The sequence below is a fragment of the Magallana gigas genome, chromosome 3 (genome assembly GCF_963853765.1).
Source record: "Magallana gigas chromosome 3, xbMagGiga1.1, whole genome shotgun sequence".
NCBI classification, from domain to species: Eukaryota; Metazoa; Mollusca; class Bivalvia; order Ostreida; family Ostreidae; genus Magallana; species Magallana gigas.
Window position 1 is genome coordinate 28,583,263 of NC_088855.1, and position 24,442 is coordinate 28,607,704.

The 24,442-nt window shown below is 32.1% G+C and overlaps 3 protein-coding genes across 3 annotated transcripts; 1 reads left to right on the plus strand and 2 right to left on the minus strand.

Moving 5' to 3' along the window:
• Window positions 1–519: 519 nt before the first annotated feature.
• LOC105347830 (delta-1-pyrroline-5-carboxylate dehydrogenase, mitochondrial) lies at window positions 520–12,809 on the minus strand. The gene is made up of 16 exons (XM_034443309.2): window positions 12,737–12,809; window positions 12,505–12,588; window positions 9,279–9,495; window positions 9,035–9,082; window positions 8,203–8,358; window positions 6,699–6,779; window positions 6,179–6,250; window positions 5,949–6,023; window positions 4,994–5,181; window positions 4,765–4,838; window positions 3,978–4,219; window positions 3,238–3,323; window positions 2,287–2,353; window positions 1,628–1,749; window positions 1,260–1,378; window positions 520–791 (listed from the first exon to the last, which is right to left on the minus strand). Exons 2-16 carry the CDS (start codon window positions 12,549–12,551, stop codon window positions 679–681), a joined length of 1,707 nt encoding a protein of 568 aa, XP_034299200.2. The 5' UTR covers window positions 12,552–12,588; window positions 12,737–12,809; the 3' UTR covers window positions 520–678.
• LOC105347831 (uncharacterized) lies at window positions 12,791–18,387 on the plus strand. Its single transcript, XM_020075144.3, has 9 exons — window positions 12,791–12,900; window positions 14,282–14,454; window positions 15,372–15,528; window positions 16,631–16,716; window positions 16,848–16,954; window positions 17,216–17,292; window positions 17,809–17,895; window positions 18,034–18,108; window positions 18,247–18,387. Exons 2-9 carry the CDS (start codon window positions 14,306–14,308, stop codon window positions 18,289–18,291), a joined length of 783 nt encoding a protein of 260 aa, XP_019930703.3. The 5' UTR covers window positions 12,791–12,900; window positions 14,282–14,305; the 3' UTR covers window positions 18,292–18,387.
• A 1,266-nt stretch (window positions 18,388–19,653) lies between these two features.
• Window positions 19,654–23,304, minus strand: LOC105321821 (pre-mRNA-splicing factor SPF27). The gene is made up of 8 exons (XM_034443311.2): window positions 23,176–23,304; window positions 22,068–22,160; window positions 21,906–21,976; window positions 21,615–21,716; window positions 21,311–21,421; window positions 20,851–20,931; window positions 20,110–20,203; window positions 19,654–19,803 (listed from the first exon to the last, which is right to left on the minus strand). Exons 1-8 carry the CDS (start codon window positions 23,248–23,250, stop codon window positions 19,792–19,794), a joined length of 639 nt encoding a protein of 212 aa, XP_034299202.1. The 5' UTR covers window positions 23,251–23,304; the 3' UTR covers window positions 19,654–19,791.
• Window positions 23,305–24,442: the final 1,138 nt, after the last annotated feature.

The window sequence follows — 24,442 nt, forward strand, 5'->3', positions numbered from 1 at the left end:
AGTTTTGAACAATATGCAATAATAGCAAAATATGGTGCTCGAGATTTCATATCCTCACGATTCATACAAAACAGTGGAATTGAGGAATTTAAAAGTACTCGCGAAAAATAAGGAATTTACCGTAAAATGACATTTTTCCCCCATATTACACAGATTTTGATGATATGTTTCTCCTATCTAAATTTTTATGGATTTCTATCTAAGTTTAAAGTGTATTCATCAACACATTGTTATGTAAAAAAGAAATCACATATTGTTGCCACTCAGCAATGTTGTAAAAGAAAATTTCAACAAATCATGAAAAGACCTAATATAAAGTACATGTACTTCACCATATTTGTCTTTTTTTCTGCTTATTCTATCAAATTTGTCAAACCTGGTTTTATTGAAAACATTTTGAGCAAAAAAACATGGCATAATATTTTATGAAATAAAAAAAAACATTGATACTAGAACAGTCATGTAAAAACACTGCAACAATTCAATACAAAATCAAATATGCATATTTTTAAAATAAAATGGAAGATGTAAGATATGGCCATATACCGGTATATAGAGAGGCTGAAAAATCTGCAAAGGTTTTCAGTTTGTTTTTTGTCTTTTAACCATTTCCCGTAATAAATATTCCATCAGTTTTGTTCAACGTAATGTGGAGTTCTTCTCTTTGCTGGACATCATCTACTTCATAGATGGTAAGAGCCACTCCTTGAGGGGAGCTTTGGTTTCCTTAACGCACTTCACAGATACAAACTTCATCAGGTAATGAGGACCCCCAGCCTTATCATTGGTTCCTGTAATAAAAAAAAAAAAAAAATATACATTATACTTTTGACTCTTTCTTCATAAATCACATCGGGAAAAAATATTGTGGCCTTTCCAACTGTAAATTGCAAGATCAGTACAATTACAATCAGCTAGGATATGAAAACATGATGGAATAACAACACAAGATGGCAGAACAATAGACAACACAGTCTCCATGGAAACAAAAATTGATGTCTATCAGGCAAAGGGTTTTTAGGATACTAAATAGACAACACATATATCTACTTTTCAATTTAAGCTCAACTGAGGTTTCATGACCTTGTCCTTTGTTCAAGAAAATCCTTTCAAGATCACTGCAAACACTCTACCTATGGGCACTGTATGGGTGAGGTTTGAGTCCAAATTTGCCAAAGGGAATATGAATTAAAATGGATGGTCATGTGGGCTGATCAATATAGGGTGCCTGCAGATCAAGTCCCTTCTGATTTTCTCACCTGACAAGCGGTCGCCACCAAAAGGTTGCTGGCCAACCACAGATCCGGTGGATTTGTCGTTAATGTAGAAGTTTCCTGCTGACTCTCTAAACGTGTCCACTAATTCTTCTCTTGCTATGCTAAAAAGTAAAACAGAAACAAGTCAATACTATCCTCAATTTAGATCTCTTTTTTTTTTTACTTCTTTTTTTTAACTATAAAGATTGCAAATGACTATCATCTCTGAAACTTAATCACTTATACATACAATGGTCATAATGGTTTTCTCCAATTTATAATTAAAAAAAAAACAAGAAACTAGGATACACAGAATACTGATATATCATATATGAACAACATATGTATTCTTATATTATACATGTACATACGAGTCTTTCACAAATATGGCTCCGGTAAGAGCAAAAGGTGAGGTTTTGGAAGCCATCTGTGCATATTTGAAGTATTCATCATCAGGGTAGGGAAACACTGACAGCACAGGACCAAAGATTTCCTAAAATAAACAAATCAAAGGTCAAATGAATCATAGCCTTGATCAATAAGAAAACAATGCTGCATATCCTTGTATTTAATATCTTTCCCTTTTTAACCACAACTGAAAACAATAGGAGTAACTTGGTGCAATATTGTGGAAGTTTATAGTTCTAGTTAATTCATAGCTCTATAGAAACAGCCAGACTGAAATCTGACTCGAATTCCCATAGGAGACGATTTGGCTGTTTCTTCTTGCCAGTGTACTAATGTACATGCATTAACAGTATTATTAAATTAAGTTAATTTTACTTACTTTTCACAATAAATTTTTAAATTGTTCAAAGAAAGATGTAAATATAAACAATAAAAGACTTTGATAAATCATGCAGGTTATGAAGGTAGCAATCTTTGCAAATCATTGCACAAAAATAAATTTACATAACCCACTAACACAGGTTGTTGGGGTTTTTTGGCTGTAGAAAACTACTCTGTATAAGTATATTGCAAAAACTACTCTGTATAAATCAATATCAAATATTAAATCAATTTTAATTACCTCTTGCATAATTTTATCTTGTGGATCAGAAGTCTCAATTACTGTTGGTTGAACGAAATAGCCTTGACTGAAAAAAAAAACACCAACACATCTCTGAATATACATGTATAATATACTGTACACACTAAGCACTTAATAAAAGACGTTTTTATACAAATCAGTAATAGAGTAAAACTCGGTTATAGCGAAGTCCTAGGGACCAAAGGATTTACTTTGTTATATCCGTAATTTGTGATATAATGATCGGACTGTGGGTCAAAAAATTTATATGAAGATAAATTTATTCAAACTATTATGTTAAATAATAGTGCAAATATTATAAAACTGAGAGAAATTCGTTATAAAAGTGTTAAATTTTGTTATTATTAACTTCTACGGGACTCAAAATCAGTTCGCTATATCTGTAAATTTGTTATATCTGAATTCGTTATAGCAGTAAAATTTTCCAAAGGTTTTATTAAGAATTTTACCAGGGACTCCAAAAAAACTTCGCTATTTCCGAGAATTCGTTATATCCGTGTTTGTACTAAACGAGTTTTACTGTATCAATATTATAAGACAATCTGTTGCCAGCAATTACAGTTAGGCCAGATCTTGTATAATTATACATGTATGTATTTATGGACTTGAAATGTGATAATTTTTTTTAAAAATTTTTATCTGGCATTTTCAATCAAAACCTCTAGATGGTATTTCTAACAAAAATAAACCTTATTATTCACAGTCTTATAAAACATAACTTGATAATCAGGTTTGAATATTTACATTTCAGGAAGAATTTTTTTTTAAAAACAAGTCAAAGCAAACCTCCCTTAAAAAACATAATAAGTAATATAATATCAAATACACATACAGAAAAAAGCACATACATGAATATTTTTATTATGTATTATAGTATAAATTTTAAAAGGCTTTGAGTATTATTCATTTTTTTTATTCATAAAACTGTACCTGTCATCACATTTTCCACCAGCCACAATGGAGAGATTAGGAGAATTCTTTGCATATTCAATGTAAGATTTGATTCTGTTGAAAGCCTATAGAAAAGGAAAACATCTTTAGGCCTATGTCATAATTTATAAATTAAATAAGAAATACTGTATGTGGTGTTAATTTAAACATCAATACAAAGTTAAATTCTAAAATCTGATAAGATGGATTATCCTCGATCACCAAGATAACTAAATGTAGCTCCAATAGTTTATTACCAAACTGTGTAATAAAAAGACAGTTTCTGTCAGATGAAAGAGCTGCCAACCAAGTTATTCTAATATATTGTACATTCCATATATTTCCAGAAATAATAATTTGTTTAAAGCAAAATTTAATTAAAGAGCAGACGAGCCTTAATGAAAATGACATCCTGTATAACAACATCAATTCTTTTGGAAAGAAAATGGCATTAAACGAGTACAATCTGTACAATTAATTCTTTACATATTCTGTAGAAGATGAAATATTCATTGAGGATTTAATTTTGTTATTTTCGTTGGCAGTATAAATCAACGAAATTAAATCCATGACGAATTTTTAACCCAAGTATCAATGAATACATAGAAATGACCATATGACGAAATTAAATGCCAATGAAATTTTATTTGGTTTAAAAAAAACAACAAAATTTTGACCAAGCGCAAATATGTGCTTCTACAGTAGTAGAACAAAAAATCTAATGATGCTGTTGTCCAAACCTTATCGTCTATCACAGCTGACAAGAAGATTTTGTTGTCCAGAGGTGATCCCAGTTGGATTTCTTTGAGAATGTCTAGCATTTTCTGTTTGACTTCGGGCCACATTGACTGAGGAATGTACATACGAGAGCAGGCTGAACACTTCTGTCCTCCGTACTCGAACGCTGACCTAACTGTACCAACAGCCACTGATTTCACATCCGCTGACTTGTGGACAAAATGGAAATTCTTTCCTCCACATTCTGAAATCAATCGAGTCCCATTGTGAATCTTTGTTTTTGCAGGCTTAGTGTAGCTAGATCATAATATACCACCCTTAAGAATCTCAAACCAGCAATTTTCATCTTGAAATATACAAGTACTAATATCTGTGTTAAATTCAAACATTGTAAGAAATAGTCACACAGATTTTTTTTACAGGTAGCCATTGGAAATATGACGAATAGATCTTGAATATTGGGTGTAAACTAACATGTATAAGCATACACAGGTACAAGTACAGTAATAACATGTTCCCTTTGACTTCAAACATATAATGACCTAACTTCTCTATTTCATAATTCCCACCAATACAGATTTAATACATTCCATCAGTACAGATTACATTCATGATTACATATTACTTTCCATTTTACAGATTACATTCCATTATTACAGATTACATTCCCAAAAGAAAAACGGTATGCAATGTCAACAACAGATGAATTTACAGATCGATACATTCCACATTTAAATCTTTAAAATTAAATATGAGCAAGGAAAACAACAGACTGACTGTTCATTTTACCTCCAATCAGCCTTGGATATGAGACGTAGTTGTCTAGGTTTTGGGCAACAAGCTTCCATATTGTTTTAAATGTTCTGAAAAATAATAGTCCAAAAAATATATACATAACCTATCCTCCCCTTCAAGCTTTTGGATCTAAATAAAAGCACACATTGATGTTTTCTAAACTTCTCCTAATAAATATATACATATACACCATCACATGCTTATTTATGAAAATTTCCATTACCTGACACTACCAGTGAAGTTAACACCTGCTAGATGTGGCGATTTTGTGATGACATCACCAAATACCGGTCCATCAGCAGGCACAAAGTTGATGACCCCTGGAGGTAGCCCCGCCTCCCTGAAGATTTTAAACACTGTGTAGTTAGACAACATGGCAGTGTCCGATGGCTTCCATAGGCTTACATTACCCTGGAAAATCACCATGAAAAATTAGAGAGTTCTCAAAAAAAAAAATATTTTTTAAAATAACCTTAAAATTACCTTTCACTAAGATCATGGTTACAAATATCATGAGAAACAATAGAATTTGTAGTAAAGATTCAATATCATTAAGAATCTTAAAAAGAGATGAAATATAAACAAAACTGTAAAATTGGCAAAAATATATGAAAAATGTGTTTCCTGTTCTAAATTATGAAAACTTATCCCACAATTTTAAAGAGACTTGGACATGATTTGAGATCAAAAATTTTATTTTTAAGTCTTATAGTTGTGTACAAATCATGTAATGTATAGAGAATTACCATTTTTTAGACAAAATGACATGAGTGTAAAAAACAATTTAAACTAATTCAAGATCTTCATAAATACTATTATCAACAAAAGAAAATTACATTTGATTAAAACTTATCTGTATCTTGCCTATAACTTAATATTTGACTTTCAAATTTTGACATAACATAATAAACTTCTATATTTATCATTATAAACATTGAAAATGAAAAAATAAAATTTGAAAATTTTAAGTCAAATCGTGTCTAAGTCAGCTTTTCTAGGAGTATTCATTTTTTAAATATTGGTTTCACAATTAATCTTGGCCTGTTAATTCTAACAACGAAACGTAAAAACAAAATTTTTACCCTTTTATACTCAGATCCTTTATTTTTTTTACTCAGATCCTTTATTTTTTAAAGACTTGAATACAAAACACAATGTTTAACTTATTTCCACCTTACCATTAAAGCTGGAGCGGAGCAAAGGTGACCTCCAATAGCAGTGAAGTTAAACGGCGTGATCGCTGCCCAGAAGCCCTGAATCAGAATTCAGACAATTATTGATTGAATTCACACTATTTGGAACACCATTTACACGTGTTTATCAAAACAATGTACATTTTGTAATTTTAGTACATGCATTATATTGTTCCAATCAAATCAATCAAAAATTGGTACAGAAGGGCTGTTACCTCACATCCACGGTAGATGGCAGAATTGTTTACACTTTCACTTGGACTAAGAGGTTGGTATCTAGTAATATCCTGTTTCAAATAATCAAGATGAATTATGAGAAATAACCTCTAAATGGCAGATCCCCTCCCCATTCCTAGTGTTTTAATTTTACAGTGTGGAAATCATGACAAAATAAGCACATGTCCGAATAAAATTAGTAACCAACGTTTAAATGATAAAAATAATATTGTTCCCCTAAGAATTTTGTGAGGTAATACAGTGTATATCAGTTAAAAACAAACAAATATCAAAGATATATGTAGCCCTTTTGGCTTGAATTCAAGTCAATCTCCTGAATCGGTTGCCAAAACAACTACCAGCAATGCATTAATTTGAAAAAAGACTGAATAAACAAAATAATAAACACAAATAATGATTGCCAAATCATGTCTGGGCAATGAAAAGTGGCTCAATACCAATGCATGACTGTGATAGAGAATAGCTGTTGATGAATATTTAATTTATTGGGTGACTCACACGAGAGAACTGGCAGTTGAATCGCAAGAAATCAACAAGCTCTGCTGCTGCATCTATCTCTGCTTGCCATATATTCTTTGCCTGTTTAATTAACAGAGAAAAAAAGTTAAATAAACATACGAGGGTTGTTCGGAAATTATTGAGACAAATCGATTATTTTCTTTTCTAAGTGACGAATTTTGGTGAAAATTGGCATAGACACTGAAGAAACACCAACAAATAATTAAACAAAGTGATATTAAAAGAATATTTAATATTTTGTTTACGACAGTAGATAAACAAGTCGGTGGTCGGGGTACCCGGCGCAGCCATGAACTCGGAGATTAAATAACTTAAACATCTACTTTATAAGTGTCCGTAGAATTACAGTTAATGATAAAAGAAATCAAATTAAATATGTTCATTTTGCTATTCTTTGCGACTAACTGTCGATTAAGTTTCACTGATGTTGGAGTTGAAATACAGATATGGTACACACATATTTACCAAACAATAAAAATCTGACAACGACTTTACATTGAGTTTTGACGTCAAGGCGGCGCAACGAAAACCATTAAACTGGTGGAAATCTCAGAAGAAGACCTTTTAAAGCCACGCAATTGCGTAAAAAAAATATACGATAACAAGACAATGTATAGAACTTCAGTTCATCATATTTTTTTTCACTGATTATTTAACTAGAATTAGGCCAAAGGGATTAATTAACAACTTTTGACACACAAACTGTTGTAAACAGTTCTAAAATATGTAAAAAATGACTGCAGGAGACATTCACAGTAATTAGACTTTCGGGTAAAAATATCTCGATTTTTTCTCTAAAAAAACAAGAATGAGAGAAAATATAAATGATGACATCTTGAAATTAAAACAAAAGATGAGAAATAAAGAATAATTCTTATTTCAGTTCGTTTGTAAGGTGTTTAAAACACGGGAGCAATAAGAATGGTTAAAATGACGTTGCGAAAAGTTTGCGGTTGCGCCGGGTTACAGGACGAAGGCACTTTGGTCAGCTTACTAGGAATGATCTATTCATGCCATGAACAAGAAACTTTTCACATTGATAAACTCTATCCTGATTTACGTTTTGGTGAAATTTCAAGAGTTTATCTGTTTTACTAAAAGAATAAGACAAAATGTCTCAATAATTTCCAAACAACCCTCGTACATAAAGATTAATTGAAAAATCTTGACAATTAATCAATACTTTGGCACAATGATTTTTTATATTCATGATAAAGACTGCTTCATATTATTCCTTGAGATTGAAAATTTGTGAGTTTTATACTGATATGCATGAATTTCACCAAAACTGAGCTACCTGTGTACCAAATTTTATGTCGACAAAAAATTAAAAATAAATTACATCAAATCTGTACAGAATATGAAATACTGTACAATTCTTGTACACTCCCATTTTAAAATGCTTTCACTATTACAAAATATAAGAGATGAAATGACATGTTTAACAGTGGACTGGTGTTTAGTTTAATCAAATAGAAGATACCTGGCCTAGCATGGTTGTTGCCATGACATCCATCCTTTTCTGCTTGCTGATCATTTCAGCAGCAGTCATGAAGATTTCGGCCCTCTTCTCCAAAGGAGTTAACTCCCATTGTTTTCTGGCCTTGAGGGAATTGTCTATTGCTTTCTGGATGATATCCTATTACAAACACAGGCACCATATAATGATAAAATTTAGTTTTTTAAAAATAGTGTAGTTTTGCAAAAAATCAAATATATATAATGATACATGTAGTTATACATGCCAATAGTTGTTGACTTTTGACAGCTAAAAACTGTTGAATGGTTGTTCCTAGTAAGCAATAGGACAAGATTTCTTTGTTTGAAAATTTTCATTTGAAATTCTACAACAATGCAGTGAAAAAATTTCTATAGAAATTTAAAATATTTTGAGGAAACAAAAATATCATGCAGGTTTTTTTTTTAATTTCTCATCATAAAAAAGCCTTTCAAATCCGGTTTTAATTCTCAAAAGATGTGCACTGTTATCAAATGTACAAAATAAAATTCATTCAATTTAGCATGTTCAATAGTACACCAAAAAATCAAAATTTAAAACAACTTGTGCTTTTATAATATTCTGTTTCTTTTTCATCAAAATAATAATTATTACTTCAAAAATTTTAATCAGACCCAAAGTGATCCAAAACATTTCAGTAGATTGAAGCAAATGGCTGTCAGGTTTTGAAACGAAATATAATAAAAAGCAGAAAACTATGGATATTTCTTTCTGTATCAGTATTATATCATCATTATGTAATAATCTATTCTCAGACTGGTAGCCTTAAAATACATGCAAAAAACATATCACTTACTGGTGTTGCATAATAAAACTTGGCTGTTTTCTTCTGATGATCAAATGGCTACCAAAAAATAAAATAATGTATATCATATACCTTACATTTCTATGTCTTCTCATACCAGTATTCTTACTTAAAAACCAACCCACAAAATAATAATTTTAATGATGTCAGAATTTCAAAACTCAGTTGGATTTTAAAAAAATCTTCTTGCAGAAAAGGGTAGATTTTGAGTAGCAAAGGATATGATAGCCTTTACCATAACTTGGTATCGCACATCCTTGGTTCTGAACTCTTCGTCTCCAATGACAATGGGGATGTCGGTGGTTTTATCCTTATATTTGTTCAGAGCTTCATACAACTGCTTCCTTTCTGGTGAGTCCGGCCCATAGCTGGGCATGGGTTCATTAGCAGCAACGAAGCTTTCAAAGTCATAGTTTTGTATCAAGGAACTGGCACATCTCACATGCTGAAGTCTGAAACACAGATTTCCAGGAATTGGCAAATTTGAATATTGTCATGTTACCACCCCCCCCCCCCCCCCCCCCTTCCTCACATTGCGTCTTAAAAGAATCATTACAATGCTGACTTGAACTTGTATGTGACCTACCAATCCAGTTAAACGGTGACCACTTTGTGTCCCTAAAACTAAACCTAAATCTGGTTCAACAGTGACCACTTTTTCACCATAAGCCTAAACCTAAACCCTAAACCTAAATGCCATACAAGATACTTGTATGGCATTTGTGAATAACAAAACTTATACAAGTGGCATCATTTCCCTTTTAAGTCTAGTATCAATTTCCTTCTTTTCCAATGAATGTGAATTTTGACAATAATTCCTTCTAAAATATCAATATCTGAAATACATTACTTCTCAGTCATAACAGAGGTGGTCATATATTCAGAATTTCAGAATCATTGAAAGTCAGTATCAAGTCACATCAATTGATATACAAGTACACAGTCTTATACAGTGTATATTAACTAAGTATCATATTTTAGTTCAATTTTTTAAAATAAATTATATTTTTGGGAATAGGGTGGTGGGGGTATGGGAGGGTGGGGGTGTCCATTTAACTCATGATTTAACCAAGATGAGTAAACATAAAGTCACTATATGTTAGTCAGTCAGACAATACCAACAATCATTTTCATTACTGATTAATTACCATATTCAAGAGTTGATATTCAAGATTTGCTCTATATATACATATACTCTCTAAGATCAGAATACAGAACATCAAGTTAACCAGGTGAATGATCTTAATACACTTTTAGGTTGAATGAACAGCATCTCTGTGCATGCTGTCTTAGCTAGTGATCTAATTCCACTGAAAATATAGGTCAACCAAGATCATTCACTTCACTATATAACCGATATATTCTTAAGAATTATTTCATGCATAGAGCAAAATTACAAGTAATTTTTTTAGTTCCAAAATGGTTCTTTTTAACACTAGTACTGAATTTATTGTCAAAGTCTCTTGCAGGATGTATTATTATGTCCAACATTGAATACACATGTAACATCATGTTTTGGTGTCATGCATAATCAGAAAATATTGACTGAAATTTTAAAAAAAGATGGAAAAATTTATATATCTTTTCTGCAACCTTCATCAGACACCAGTCATCCAAGAAGAAGTTAATGATATAACCAATGTCGGTTCTACATGCTATTTGGTAATAGAAATCAATAAACATCAAAATCATGATAATCGAATGCATGTGCATGTATTTCTAACGGACACTGTTATAAATTTATAATTAAAAATGCAATGTTGGGAGAGAGCAGGGGTATCAGATGGATAATATCTTACAATTTGTTCCTTGTGTAACAATAGAAATTTCTTCATTAACCAAATACAGCCATTTATGAATTCACCACCCTAATGCTCAGAGAGAGAGAGAGAGAGAGAGAGAGAGAGAGAGAGAGAGAGAGAGAGAGAGAGAGAGAGAGATAATCTTCAATGTGTCATTATTTTTACAATATGCTAGTGTGATGGTCATACTGGTTCATTTGCTGGCACCAAAGAGGGCTCAGTTGGTAGAGAACCTGAATTAAAAGCACTTACACAGGTTTGCATCTTTAGTCTGTGTCAAGGTACTTATGCTGCACATTTTCTTTTCATATTTTCATATATAACATGTATTTATAAATACATGTACCTCTGGGTTCAAACGATGTTCATTCAATAGTATAATAATATCCCAAGTGTCCCCCTTTGAAACGCCTTTCTAGCTTGTCAGTTTTTAATGCACGGCTAAAATTAGTCTACAGGGATTTTCATATGCAAAAGAGATAAAGGTATACCCAAATGATAACGTCGAAAAATTTTGCAAGGTATTCCATTGTCTGGTCTATCATTTTATAAATAGTGCCTGTTTGGGAGGGTAACACTTGAAATTGATGCCCTGAAGAAACCATTGTCAACCGACGCAAAGCGGAGGTTGACAATGGTTTTCGAGGGGTGTCAATTTCAACTGTTACCCTCCCAAACAGGCACTATTTATTTTATTATACTGAATGTCTTAATTTAAGAGAATTTTTTTTACTACTTTTATATAGAAATGACATGAATTCTACGGCGAACCGTATGCGCATGATTTACGCGCATGTAACAATTTGTTGTGTTACCCGTTGCTATGTGTGTTGCTAACGCTGAGGGTAATAGAACGGATTATCAACTGCGTCTAAACCAATCAGATTTCAGTATTTATCATGAAAGTATAATAATATATACTGTAAATCAACAGTAATTCAAAACGACTTTAACGCTATTGCGATTCAGCTGTGATTGTCTTATTTTCATGATCAGAGTGGACAGATTATCCAGAGAATAATAATATACCGCACTAGAAGAGACATTTGAGAGCTGGTTAGCAGCGAGAAATTTTTGCAACCACAAACCTCTTGTGAACTTTGCAAAATTTTCTGACAAGCGAATAAAAGTTGGTTTACAATACATTTTCATGTCTGTTTGTTGTAACGTTTGGTTTTTTAACAATATCCTAATTGCCTCATATATAGTCCAGGTGTAATCATGCATGTATATATGCACAGTAGAGTATAACTTTATATTAAGAATCATTATGATAAAAAATATTAAAAGCTGTACAATAAAGCAGGGTTAATTGTCACTAAAAATTGAAGTAGAAGGAAGAAACAATAGAAGGGGGACTGGGGGTCTGGCTTATAGCTATAGATTGTGTTTGAAATGCAATAATAGCCAGGTAATTACGTCATCATAGTTGGGGGAATCCCCCCCCCCCCCCCCGGGTCTTAGAGACAACCCTGAATAAAGCCATAATAACCATGAACCTATTGGTTTAAAAATCTTTAACATGTTTAACCTCTAGTCCTTGGGATATGTTTACCATCATGTTTCATGTCAAAATGATATTCATACCTTCAAATGCAGCTAAATATCAGCAAATAAAAATGTGTTTAGCCCCATACAACAACAATACCCAGTACTTACCGAGATGAGGAACGGAGAAAATTCTGAAGAAGCCGAATGTTGCTCATTTCTTCTACTCGCGTGTGTAGGTCGTCTGTTCACCCCCAAATGATAAATATACACAAAATAAACTACAAAAATAGTGCAACAGTAAAATTAACTATTACTCTCTTATGTAATAGTTAAAAGGTATGATAAATATTTTGTCCAGAAAATAGGTTATCAACGTTATGTTTCCAGGATCATGCCTTAGCGCAAATGACGTTTTCCTACAAACAGCAAAATGAGGCGTGTGTGTTACACACCAATGGGATCTCTTTTTATGTTTTGACCTTGAACTTTACTGCCCAGTATTAACAACAACAGACAGAGCTCTTTAGGCGTTCAAAGAAAACAAGAGAAACCAACATTAAGATAGTAAGTAAACATAAGGCTCAAAATCTGTTTGCATGAGTGGGTGAAAAGAATAACCAGTAGGGTGATTTAACCATGCATCGGACACATACCTTGGATCGGACAACTTTGTTTATAAATATAACAAATAAATTTGCATGCGTTCATGTGTTGATTCGTATATTTCTGAATTAGAACAAATGAACTTTATCATTATTAAGAATTTGACAGTCACATTGTCAAAGAAATAGTAATATAGACATCGTAAAATGACATCAAATACGCCATTATTGAAAATTTAGTTACGAAGATTTTACACTAAAGCATTATTTGAATGTTTGCGTTTGATTGTGAATTAGTGAAAATGCACTCTCTGCGTAAAATAATTAGAAAGAAGTAAGTTTTGAAACAAAATTTGATTAAAATAAGTCCAAGAAATTAGAACAATTCATGTCAAGGTCATTATTGCACCATATGTTCATTTCACCATGGATCGGACACAAATTAACCATGCATCGGACATTTTTCACCGCATGATTTCTTCTAATAATATGGAGATTATGTGCCCATTCCTTGTGTAATACTTTAAATGTGAAGTAAAATAAAAATTTAAAAATTTATTGATGCAAACATTTTCCTCAAACCACTTAAAAATCGAGTTTTACGGACACAGTCTTTTTAGTCCAAAGTGCCTGTAGGAGCTGTCACGATAAAGAACCCCTTATGATAAATATTCCTTTAAACAGAAGCACTAGTCTAAATTCCTATATGTAGATTTGAGGATTTACATTTAAAGAAATATGAATAGCAATTGAATAAATTAATATTTCCGAACCTTTGTATTTTTGCATTCAAACCAAAAAATGTTATTTTTAATCTCTACTGCACTGCTATAGATGTCCGATGCTTGGTAAATATTGTCCGATCCATGGTGAAATAGTTCAACACTTCATTAATTTGCTTTATTTTCTACATTTTTAACAATTTCAGAATTTTTTCGCCAATAATTAAGCAAGGGGAAAACCTGTAACTTTTAAAACAAGTTTTATTTATATTTGGACGATATTTGATGCGTGAACAAAGGGAAAAATCCAAAGGTGTCCGATGCATGGTGAAATCACCCTACTTTCTATCGGAAATGAAAAAATAGGTCACCAAATGAGGACAATCATGGGTGAATCTTTAAGTGGGCCGCTGTGTTTATAGACAAAATAAAGATTCATGTCACCATAATGTCATCTGTTGAGAAGAAAAGTTAGTTAATACCTGCTTAGAAGTAGAAAACTTTTATCAAAAAAATCATCGATATCTTACAAGCATTGATTCATAACATATAATTTATAATTTTATAGCTCACTTGTCATGATTCAAAAATAATATAATTGTTGTGTATTTTATTTTGTAGACCAAACAAATCAATGGTTGCAATATGACTCAGGGTACCAGGGACCGTTTTAAATCCCTCCCGGACATAGAATGGCTGCCTCCCTATTTCCTCACCCCAAGGACGGCCCCAGGGGGCATCCATCTAAAGAAAGTGGTGTTCCTTGGCTATACTGACATGGCTGCTGCAGGAAGGTTTCTTATTTTAAATTAACATAGTCTGCACCACAATCACCTTTTGCATGAAGGGAATGTAATTCAATAAACAAAGCAAGGCAGAATAGCGTAATATTAATATAGTCCATCCTTAATTTTTTTATAGGACTTGTTACACTATGCTTAATCTTATACTGTTATTAGTCTTTCTCGTTATGCTGATAACATATTTGGTAAAATTCATCTTCACTTGCCGAGGGTTTAAGATCCACTCTGCTCCTTTACAGGTGGAGTGAATTGTAAAGCCTTGGCTGGCAAAGATGGGTAAAATTACAAGAGCTTTCTTCATGCACTGTAATGGCCAGCCTTCACATTTTACAGTTTTCAGGACTTTTCTCTGTACAGTTATCATTCCAGATATTGATCCATGGAAGTTTTCAAACTCGTAATCTCATTCATTTATTTAAGGAATGAATTCAATATTTATTTGTTTTATATGATATAAAATGGTTTGGGGCAGTTTACGCTTTTATAAAAAAGCGTTAACTATTTCAAACCATTTTATATCATATAAAACTAATAAATATTGAATTCATTGCTTATAATTTAATTTTTTTACTCTTTATTGTAGATGAAAACGGTCATTTGACCTTTAAAATGACGTAAAATTTTACAAAATTCAAACGTAACGTTAGGCATACACCTGACGTTACGTTTGAATTTTGTAAAATTTTACAATGATACATTTTTTACGATAGCCTTACTGTGACGTAGGCAACATTCTTTATACGATATAAAATAATTTTTTGCCAATCAGAAAGCGCGTTACAACCAGAATTAAATTATTTAATCTTTACCTTAAAATCTTTTTTATTAGTATCTGTGAATTAAGTGCAGTAGTGTTTAAATTGAGGTATCTATTCAACCTTAGCTACCATCAACTTTTTCTGATTCAGCCGAGCCTTGTTTGGACTCAGTATGGGTAAGGAGTACGAGAGTGTGGATATCAGAGGCCTGGAGTCTGTGGAGATGGTGTGTAGAAGGGCGGAGCCTGAAGAGGCCACAGAGAGGAAACTGGAGGCGGTGCAGATACTTCACTGTAAATATGAAGAGGTGAGGGGAATGTACGGTATTTATATTGTTATGCTCCCCTTCAAAGAAGGGAGCGCATATGGCTTTGCTGCTGTCTGTCGGTTGGTCTGTCGGTTGGTCTGTTGGTCCGTCCACCGACAGTTTCTGTTCATTTTCTTCACAGAGGATGAACATATTGAAATGAAATTTGGTATACAGCTTTATCATGATAATATCTAGGTCAAGTTCGACATTGGGTCTGATCGATCAATTTTTGACAGAGTTATGGCCCTTGTTCGTAGAAAAATTCCACTGATTTACAGTTTCCGCTCATTTTTTTTGCAGAGAATGAACATATTAGAATGAAATTTGGTTTGTGTGATCTATGAAATATGGGGAAGGGGGGGGGGGGGGCTCCGAGGGGGCACAAATCGTTTGTTTTTCTTTTTTCACATTTCACTATATAGATAAAGAAAAATCATGCGATGTTAAAACCTTTTAATGTATATATTTGTGTTGTAATACCTTTCACAGTATTGACTAACTTGGATTAATATGTGTTGTCGTTGCAGTTAAATGAACCCAGCACAAAATTGTGTGATGTAACCCCTTGATGCCATTCCACCCATACTTATCAAAATGTCTCTATATTGATATGTAGTGTATTTATGATATTGAAGGTAAGAATTCAAATTTTATTATACATTTGTCATTAATTTTCATCATTTGATCAGAATTACAGTGAAACCCTATCCACATCATGCTAATATTTTTCATGAAATACAGTTGACCAATTTTTATGAGTGTGATAGATATCTGTTTTCGGATTGAGGTTGCTTGAAGATATTTCGATCCTTCATTCTCCTTTAAACCTTATACTGTTTATCAAAAATGTAAATGACTTCTTTTGATAATTTACATTAATGATTTTCAACTGCTTTCTCTTTACACTTCTTCTTTTGACAATTTATGTTGCTGATTTTCAACTTGTTCTCTTTACAGTTTACATTTCTGTTGACAGTTTACGTTGCTGATTTTCAACTGCTTACTATTTGCAGTTTACATTTCTACTTTTGTATAGAAAATTTATGTTGCTGATTTTCAACTTCTTTCTCTTTATAATTTACATTTCTACTTTTGACAGTTTACGTTGCTGATTTTCAACTGCTTAATACCAGCTTCTGTTTGTCACCATGTTGCAGACAAAATCCTCAACCTTTGTAAAGAAAGGTCTGTATTTAGAAGTTATATCAGATGTTTAAAGTTTACTTTTACATTTAAGAACCATTTAATGCTATTATGTTGAACAAGCTTTAATAAATTAAAAACAATTTAATAAATCTGTATGTTGTGTCTTCTAGTAATGTGAAAAAGCTGGTGATTCTGACTACACAGAAGATTTTACAGTTGGATGAGTTTGATGATGAAGTGATGCATATTTATGAAAATGCTTTCAATAGTGATCCAGGTTGGTTTGTTAAAAATGTTCAAAATCTGAAATTGAATCATCTCTCTCTCTCTCTCTGTGATATAAAAAATTGAAGTATTGCAGAGAAAATTTTCATGTGGTTGCTTATTCATCATCTAATTAATTCTTGAATAGTGTATGCTTACCGGTACATAGTGGTTCAAAATCTGATAACTGTTTTCTCTCACCATAATATAAATGTACATGTTTAACGAATTGCATTCTACTGTATGAATTTACTGCCATGCATTTGAATTTTAGTCACAAAACACCAGCAATTCCCTAAAGATACAAAGATTGTGGATCCATTTCTGTCCTCATTGATTCAGATGATACAGGTTCGTGCCCCTTAAAATTCATAACTTATCCGAAAAGTAAACTTGTTGTTACTTTGTCATATGTTAAATAATGCCTACTGATTTTTATTGCTGCATATCTTTTGCGGAGGGTTATGTACTTTGCATTTTCAAATGTAATCAAATAAAGATTTTGCGAGAGAGGGGAGGTGGAAAAGGGACAGAGATGAGATTGAAAATGGGACTTTCTAAAGGTTGTAGCACCTTTTCGATAAGAATCTAAAATTGAATCAACAGTGTAAATAAGTTGAAAATTTTATCTTGTATACAAAAAGAACGAAGGATTACGTTACAAAAATGTTTTAATTATTTTTATCATATGCTGATATTTTCCCATCTGAATTGCAGGATATCAAAGTCTGTATGTTGTAATAAACTGTCATAGAAATGAAATTGTTTGAGTCAATAAGTGTGAAGGATCCTTTAAATGGGATTTATATTTATAAATGCTGGTATATCCGCATTTTTATACATGATTGTGTTCTATTCTATCTATAGTTTGATGATCTACCTTGTCATATTTTTACATCTCCTGGTCACAAGGCAACTCCTGGCCCAGCCAATGACTACGATGGATCATGCCAGGTACAGTACATTGTACAGAATATTTAATGTGATGCTTGAAATGAAAAATGGCATTAATAAGTCAATTTAAAACACCTTTTGCCAAAAAAAATGACAAGTGAGAAGTAACCTAATGTTTAACCATAATTTTTTAAACAGGCGATTTCTCAATTTCACGCTGTGTTGAAAAAGTGGTCAAGACTACATTTTGATGAGAAATTCAGCAAATCTTTGGTGACTATGTTTTACCAATAAGATTTTGAAAGATTGTACATAAATAGAGAAACATTTGTTTAATGCAAGTACTTGTAATTCGTCTCGGTACACATTGTTCTCGTGGAAATTAACCTGACATTTTATATCTAATTTCAGACCTACAGAGACCCTGGATCCGATTCTGATATGATGTATATTTAAAACCTGCGTGATTCTTCCGGCCATCTTTAAGATAATTTAAGCTGAAACTGTTAAATTTATAGAAGATGAATACCGGTACTTTTATAAGAAAAATTAATAAATATTGTATCATAAGTATTGTATTTTTTTTCACTATGGGTAAACCAACTTTTAAAAATCGCATGCAAGAAATTTTAGCAAGGCTTGCGAGAGAATCAGGAATATTCAACACTGAGAACCATTCCTCAAATGTCTTGAGCATTTTATTTTCCAGATAACGAACATTTTGGTCGCAAAAATAAGTGGCCGGGAACAAGTTTATATCCAGTACATCACAAAATAGAGGCAAAGCGAATAAAAGTTGGTTTACAGTACCGGTACATGTATATCAAGGAGGTTGAGTAGTCGACAAATCACCCATCAGATCTACTGTACCTTAATTTTTTAAATACGAGATGTTAAGCTATAATGTATTACAGTCAAACTTAGATGGGACTGTTTAAAAACTTCAAGATATTTAAGATATCGATGGTAAAATACTCAAAAAACTAAGTGGTTGGGACTTACAAATCACTCCGACATAGCCATTGTATTCGATATATCAGTTTTCGAGATATCGAAGTTCAACTTTATTAAGTATGTAGTAAAAGAAAAATCCATTTAATATAGCTTTTAAATTTTAGTATTTTCCTGTATCTTTATATAGAGCTCTTCTTTAAGGTGGCTCACTACACCTTGAAATATTTTCACAAATCCGCAAAAAAATTACTAGATTATGATAGATGTCATAATGGATAAGGAGTATACAAGTCAAATGGGCAAAAAACGTGTAATTTTGGATGAAAAATTACATTTTCGAAAATTTAATTCAGTAAACATGAACAAAAGCTCCAGGCGGATTCGAACTCATTATCTGCGGTTCAGAAGCCCAATACTTTAGCCACTGAGCTACGACGATATACAACGGAATCGAACGATATAAACAGTTTAACAAAATATTTAAATTGCCATCTTGTGACATAGTGTCTTAAAAAGTATAAGTCTGGGTGTAGTAAGGTACCTTAAAAAAATATCATTAGAATCTAAAAACGCCAAGGCTATCCAGCCCTCTTGAACCCAGAAGTACATGTACATGTAACTGTATCAATGTAGAAAATCCAAGATAATCAAACTAAAAGTGGACCACTTCTGAATTTGATTAAAATTCCGATCCTTCGTTCTACTTGCTCTAATTGCCACCTTGTTTAGCAATCTACCTGTAATGAGTGAATCAAAGAACTAATCTGATTTAAATCAGAGCAAAAATATACCAGTAAAACAAAAAGTTTCAACTTTCAAAGAATTTTATTCGAAAAAAAAAAATTTGTCTAGACATTTTCACATAATGTCAGTAAATGTACAAACATAAAACACTTGCAACACAATATACAAGTAATGAGTCCAAAGTCTATGTCTCAAAATGTGTCTTCCTGTAATGATTATGAACAGCATGGTAAAATGAATTTTGAATTCTTCCCACTGCTACCTCTTATCCTGCAAGAAAAAGTTAATCATGAAGTTAAGTAAAATTTTATTTTGGTCAACAATTCAAGTCAAAATTGTACCCAAAATCATTGCATTGGTAATGCTATCATTTGATGTCGATCAATATATCTGTAAATTAATGGGTTTTTTTAAAATATGTCCATAAGGAATGGAATGTGTACTTTCAGTTAATAGGATGATTTTTAACACCTGAAACAAGTCTTCAATCTAAAATTTTAGTTCAATTGAACTGGTACTGTTAATACTTGTAGAAAATTAGAATAAGAAAAAGTTTTTTAACCCCAATAGTTTTACCTTTGCCTTTTTCTGTTCTATACTTGTCACTTCCTTTTCCAGTTCCACACAAGCTCGCTCTATCTCATAATTTTTGCTTACAAGGCCAACCCAGCTGAAGAAGAAAAGTGAACATTTGATTAGTGTGGTACAAGTACATGTATAACCTCATTTGAGCTCTCCTTTCCTCATTTCCACTCATTGTCAAAGTATTTTATTGTTACCTTCATACCCACCCCATCCTCCATCCAAAGAAAACATTTTACTGTTTACTGTTAAAATCAAATTTTGTATCTAGAGAATCCAAGAATTTCTTAATTTCTATTATCTACAGAAGTGAACTAATTGTCAAAGTATTAAATTGTTACCTTAATACCCCACCCCATCCCCCTCCAATCTAATTAAAATTAGATCCTTCACGCTCTCGTATTTGATATGTCACTGTGCTCACATTAATTTAAATGTACATTTAATTTTAATTAGATTGATCCCCCTCCAAAAAACATTTTATTGTTTATGTCAATTCTGTACCATTGATTCCATAATGTCTATCATCAACTACAGAAGTGAACTACCTGTAATTATCCTATAGATAGATAACAACAAACTGTAACATCATGCCAAATTGTTACGTTGTGACAATAGCATAAAAGTTCATACAAGTGTTATCTCTTTTATCTAAACAACCAATCAGCATGTTTCTAACAGAAATTGAATTAGGGAAAACAAAGTCATGATTTACTGATGATAATACATGTATACCTGTCTTCTAGTTCCTTCAGTTTGTTTCCAGCCTCTGTTTGTTCACTCTTTCTCCTCCAATTAATTTCTTGAATTTGTTTTCTGAAAAATGAAACATTCAAAATATTGGCATCTTTTAAATTGATAAATTGATGAAAAGCTTACTATATTATTTACCACAGTTTTAAAATATATAATGTGCTATATGTTAAGGAAAATATATTTAGATGTTTTGAAGTTTGTAAATAAATGCTTTTGGTTCTATATGTACATGTAGTACATTTTAAAATCGAAAGTCCACCAGATTTTTTCTCTTGTTATGTACATGTATATGCAAATACCAGTTCCTTAATTTTCTAATAAGTTTTCAACAAAAGTACCAGAGGTTGTGGAATAAATCAAATGAATCTATGAAAAATATAATTTATCTCCATCTCATTTATCCACTGAATGATTTTGAAATTTTAAAAGCTTTGCATACCTGAGATCTTGCAGATGTTTCTGGGCATTTTCCATCATCTGTACCAGGATTGTGTTGTACTGTTTCCAAGCATTGGATCCATTGTCTGCCATCAACTCCAAGTTAAGAATTCTGGGGATAAAATCATAAGCATTAATCAACGTTTTATCAAGTTCTTATCATGTTTCATTAAAATTGATTATATTGAAAAATAAATATAATCTTTGCAGTTGTATTTCATGAACTTTCTTTTTTGCCAATTATGTATAATATAAAACATTCATTTCAAACATGAAGGTGAATCAAATTCATGAACATCTAATACCTCAGAGCTTGATGTTCCAGCTGTGCTTGGGAATTATCTACACATTCTGTCCACGCTGATATATCTGTCATCTTACCAGCTGATGGCTGAGGCAGTTCATATCTATAATAAATTGTCTATATAATTACAGATACTAGTAGTGTGAAGCACAAAAATAAATTTTCAGCATACAATTTTTTGCCTATTCTAAATATTTCAGGGACATAAGTTAAATCTTCCATATGGCATAAAGAAAATTGACAAGAAGTAAACTTCATTAATGTCACCTATCAAAGATGAAACAATACTAACCTCTTCATGCTCAACATTTCCATTGGTAATCGTGCTTGCATCCTTTCAAATTCATTTTTCATTATTTCAGTCTAGAAATAAATCAGATAACATGCTATTAGCTATCTCCAGCAATCAAACATCAATCATTATAGATGTGATGCCATATATCATAAAAATTACCTCAAAAGCATTGTAGCTTGGTGCTGGTAAATATTCAAGGTAGTTTTTAGTAGGTCTGTATCTTCTAGTTTCTTCCTCCACAAGTGACAGAGCCTTTCATAAAAAAAATGAGTTAATTATAACTTAATATATTGCAAAAAATGCATCATGATGTATTGTAAATTTGTGCACTGCTGGAAATCCACAGCGATTTACAGTCAAGTCGTACACAGACCAACTCGTATACAGGTCAACTCGTATACAAACATTTCCGCATAAAAACACACAAGTCAGCTCGTATACAAGGAATTTTTGAGTCATTAACCTTAGCATATACTAATCACCGTTCTAGACAATGAAAGTCATCTTTTGCTGTAGCATATTATATAATATTTTCTTAAATACATCATCTGTTGTATGAATATTTGACTCATGACTGGCGTGCAGCATTTGTTATATTTATTATCATATTTAATATTTGACATAAATTATATAGGCATATGAAATTTTTGTATACGAGTTGACTTTCGGTTAAACACACCACGATATTTTGTATACGAGCTGATTTTTGGTTGTTTATATGGAAATTTTTGTATACGAGTTGACCTGTATACGAGTTGGTCTGTGTACGACTTGACCGGACTCCTCCACAGCCAATCCTGAAAGTACCTTTTTATAGATTATTCACGTTACTACTTATTAGATGAATTAATCAATTATAATATTCGCTGAATAATTGGCTTTATAATAACCTAGATTACTACAAGTTTTATGACTTTATTTCATTATTGGGGTGCAACTGGGTGTAGCATCATCTATATAATCATAGAACAGAACTCACTGGAAAATGAAAATTCGCGTGAAAATATATTTTTCTAAAACCAATCATCCTATTCTTATAATATAAGCAAGGATGTTTGTAGAAAATCGAGATAACCAAAATATTATCAATTAAAAAATTTTAAAGATAAGTTAGTATTTTGATAGAAAATTAAAATACCAAGAGATAAGCAAGCTCGAATTTCCTCACATTCTGTTCAATTTATTCATGATAACGGAATTATAAGTATATAAAAGCCACACCATCGCAAAATATAGACAATTACATTTTAAATTATACTACACTCACCGCTTCTCTCACTCCTGGCTCATCATAACCGCGATCAAAATATGGTAAAGCGTCGACGACAACTTCGCCAGCCATGTTTTGAAAATTTTCTAATACCTTTTAGTAGCGCGTACGTCAAACGATTCGGACAACAAGTCGAAAGGACCCTTTAAAAATCTAAATCATCCATTCCTTTAAAAATGAAAAATTTAAAATTTAAAAAAAATGTGAAAATTGAACAAGCATAATCAATGAACCAACCAATCAAGCATTTAAACAATCAATCAATCACCAATTTTTTTAAACATACCATATATCCACTTCAGAAAAGCCATTTGAAAATCTCTGTTGATGGGAAGAAAATAAAATACATGTAGTTGAATCCACACAGACCACACTTTACTAGATTATATAGTTTAACTGTTTGACCATAGGATACTGTCTTACGGCAAATTTCTTCAATTTCTTTCCATATGTTGAAGGAATGACTTTAAAACACGCATAAAAATAGAATAATCAATCGAAATTTGCATGATACGAGGACATCTGGGAACAAACTTTTGGTCGCTATCTTTGGCGAGGACATTTTGGGAAAAACTAAAAAGTTATGTCCTTTGATCGTCATTTTTTGTGAAAATCATTGATGTTCACAGCAGCCTATCAACCTCAGGGGTTTGTAACTTATTCTGTTAATTGATAATGATAATTTCCTTTTTGTATTTTGAATGTCCCTGGATAAGACAACAAAATTTATACTTTTGACAGCATGCGAAGATCCAGAAAATTCATACAGTGGGATACTATAGTTTTGTTTGTCAGGGTCCACAACTTCTCCCATTTGATCCGCACAGGGACAGATATATATAGTTGAATATACTTTAAAATTGGGCGAGTTCATCTTGTGTCGTTTTAAAACCATATCATATAATGTACATGTTTTGCGGACATACAAAGCAAAAATAAAAGTGTCCCTATGTTCCACTGTCGAGAGAATAAATGAGATTGAAATAACTTGCAAGATACAAAATATATTTGTTGATAGTTTTGTAAACAACAAATGATAATGCAGTGAAAGGAAAAGTATTCGACCCATATAGAAGGGTAACCAGTAACCATAATGATGAAATACAGGAAACTCTTTTTCCATGAGACCATACAAAATTAAAAAGCCTGGAATCCAAACAAAAAACAAAAAGAATTGAGACCATACAAGTTGATACAACAAGAAGCCCGCAGGCCTTGAAGGTCACCTGAGTACCATAGCCCTTTGATTGACATGCCAAAGAGT

What these genes read in the sequence shown, in the direction of transcription:
- LOC105347830 (XM_034443309.2), bottom strand. Translation starts at nt 12,551, where the DNA reads ATGAGCAACATTCGGCTTCTTCAGAATTTTCTCCGTTCCTCATCTCG. An exon ending in CAACAACCATGCTAGGCCAG is followed by an intron (nt 6,780 to 8,202) that starts GTATCTTCTATT and finishes TTAATTAAACAG; the next exon opens with GCAAAGAATATATGGCAAGC. An exon ending in ATATCCAAGGCTGATTGGAG is followed by an intron (nt 4,220 to 4,764) that starts GTAAAATGAACA and finishes GATTGATTTCAG; the next exon opens with AATGTGGAGGAAAGAATTTC.
- LOC105347831 (XM_020075144.3), top strand. Translation starts at nt 14,306, where the DNA reads ATGACTCAGGGTACCAGGGACCGTTTTAAATCCCTCCCGGACATAGAA. An exon ending in TTCACTGTAAATATGAAGAG is followed by an intron (nt 15,529 to 16,630) that starts GTGAGGGGAATG and finishes TACTTTTGACAG; the next exon opens with TTTACGTTGCTGATTTTCAA. An exon ending in ACTACGATGGATCATGCCAG is followed by an intron (nt 17,896 to 18,033) that starts GTACAGTACATT and finishes TTTTTTAAACAG; the next exon opens with GCGATTTCTCAATTTCACGC.
- LOC105321821 (XM_034443311.2), bottom strand. Translation starts at nt 23,250, where the DNA reads ATGGCTGGCGAAGTTGTCGTCGACGCTTTACCATATTTTGATCGCGGT. An exon ending in GAAATGTTGAGCATGAAGAG is followed by an intron (nt 21,717 to 21,905) that starts GTTAGTATTGTT and finishes AATTTATTATAG; the next exon opens with ATATGAACTGCCTCAGCCAT. An exon ending in CTGGAACATCAAGCTCTGAG is followed by an intron (nt 21,422 to 21,614) that starts GTATTAGATGTT and finishes TTTTATCCCCAG; the next exon opens with AATTCTTAACTTGGAGTTGA.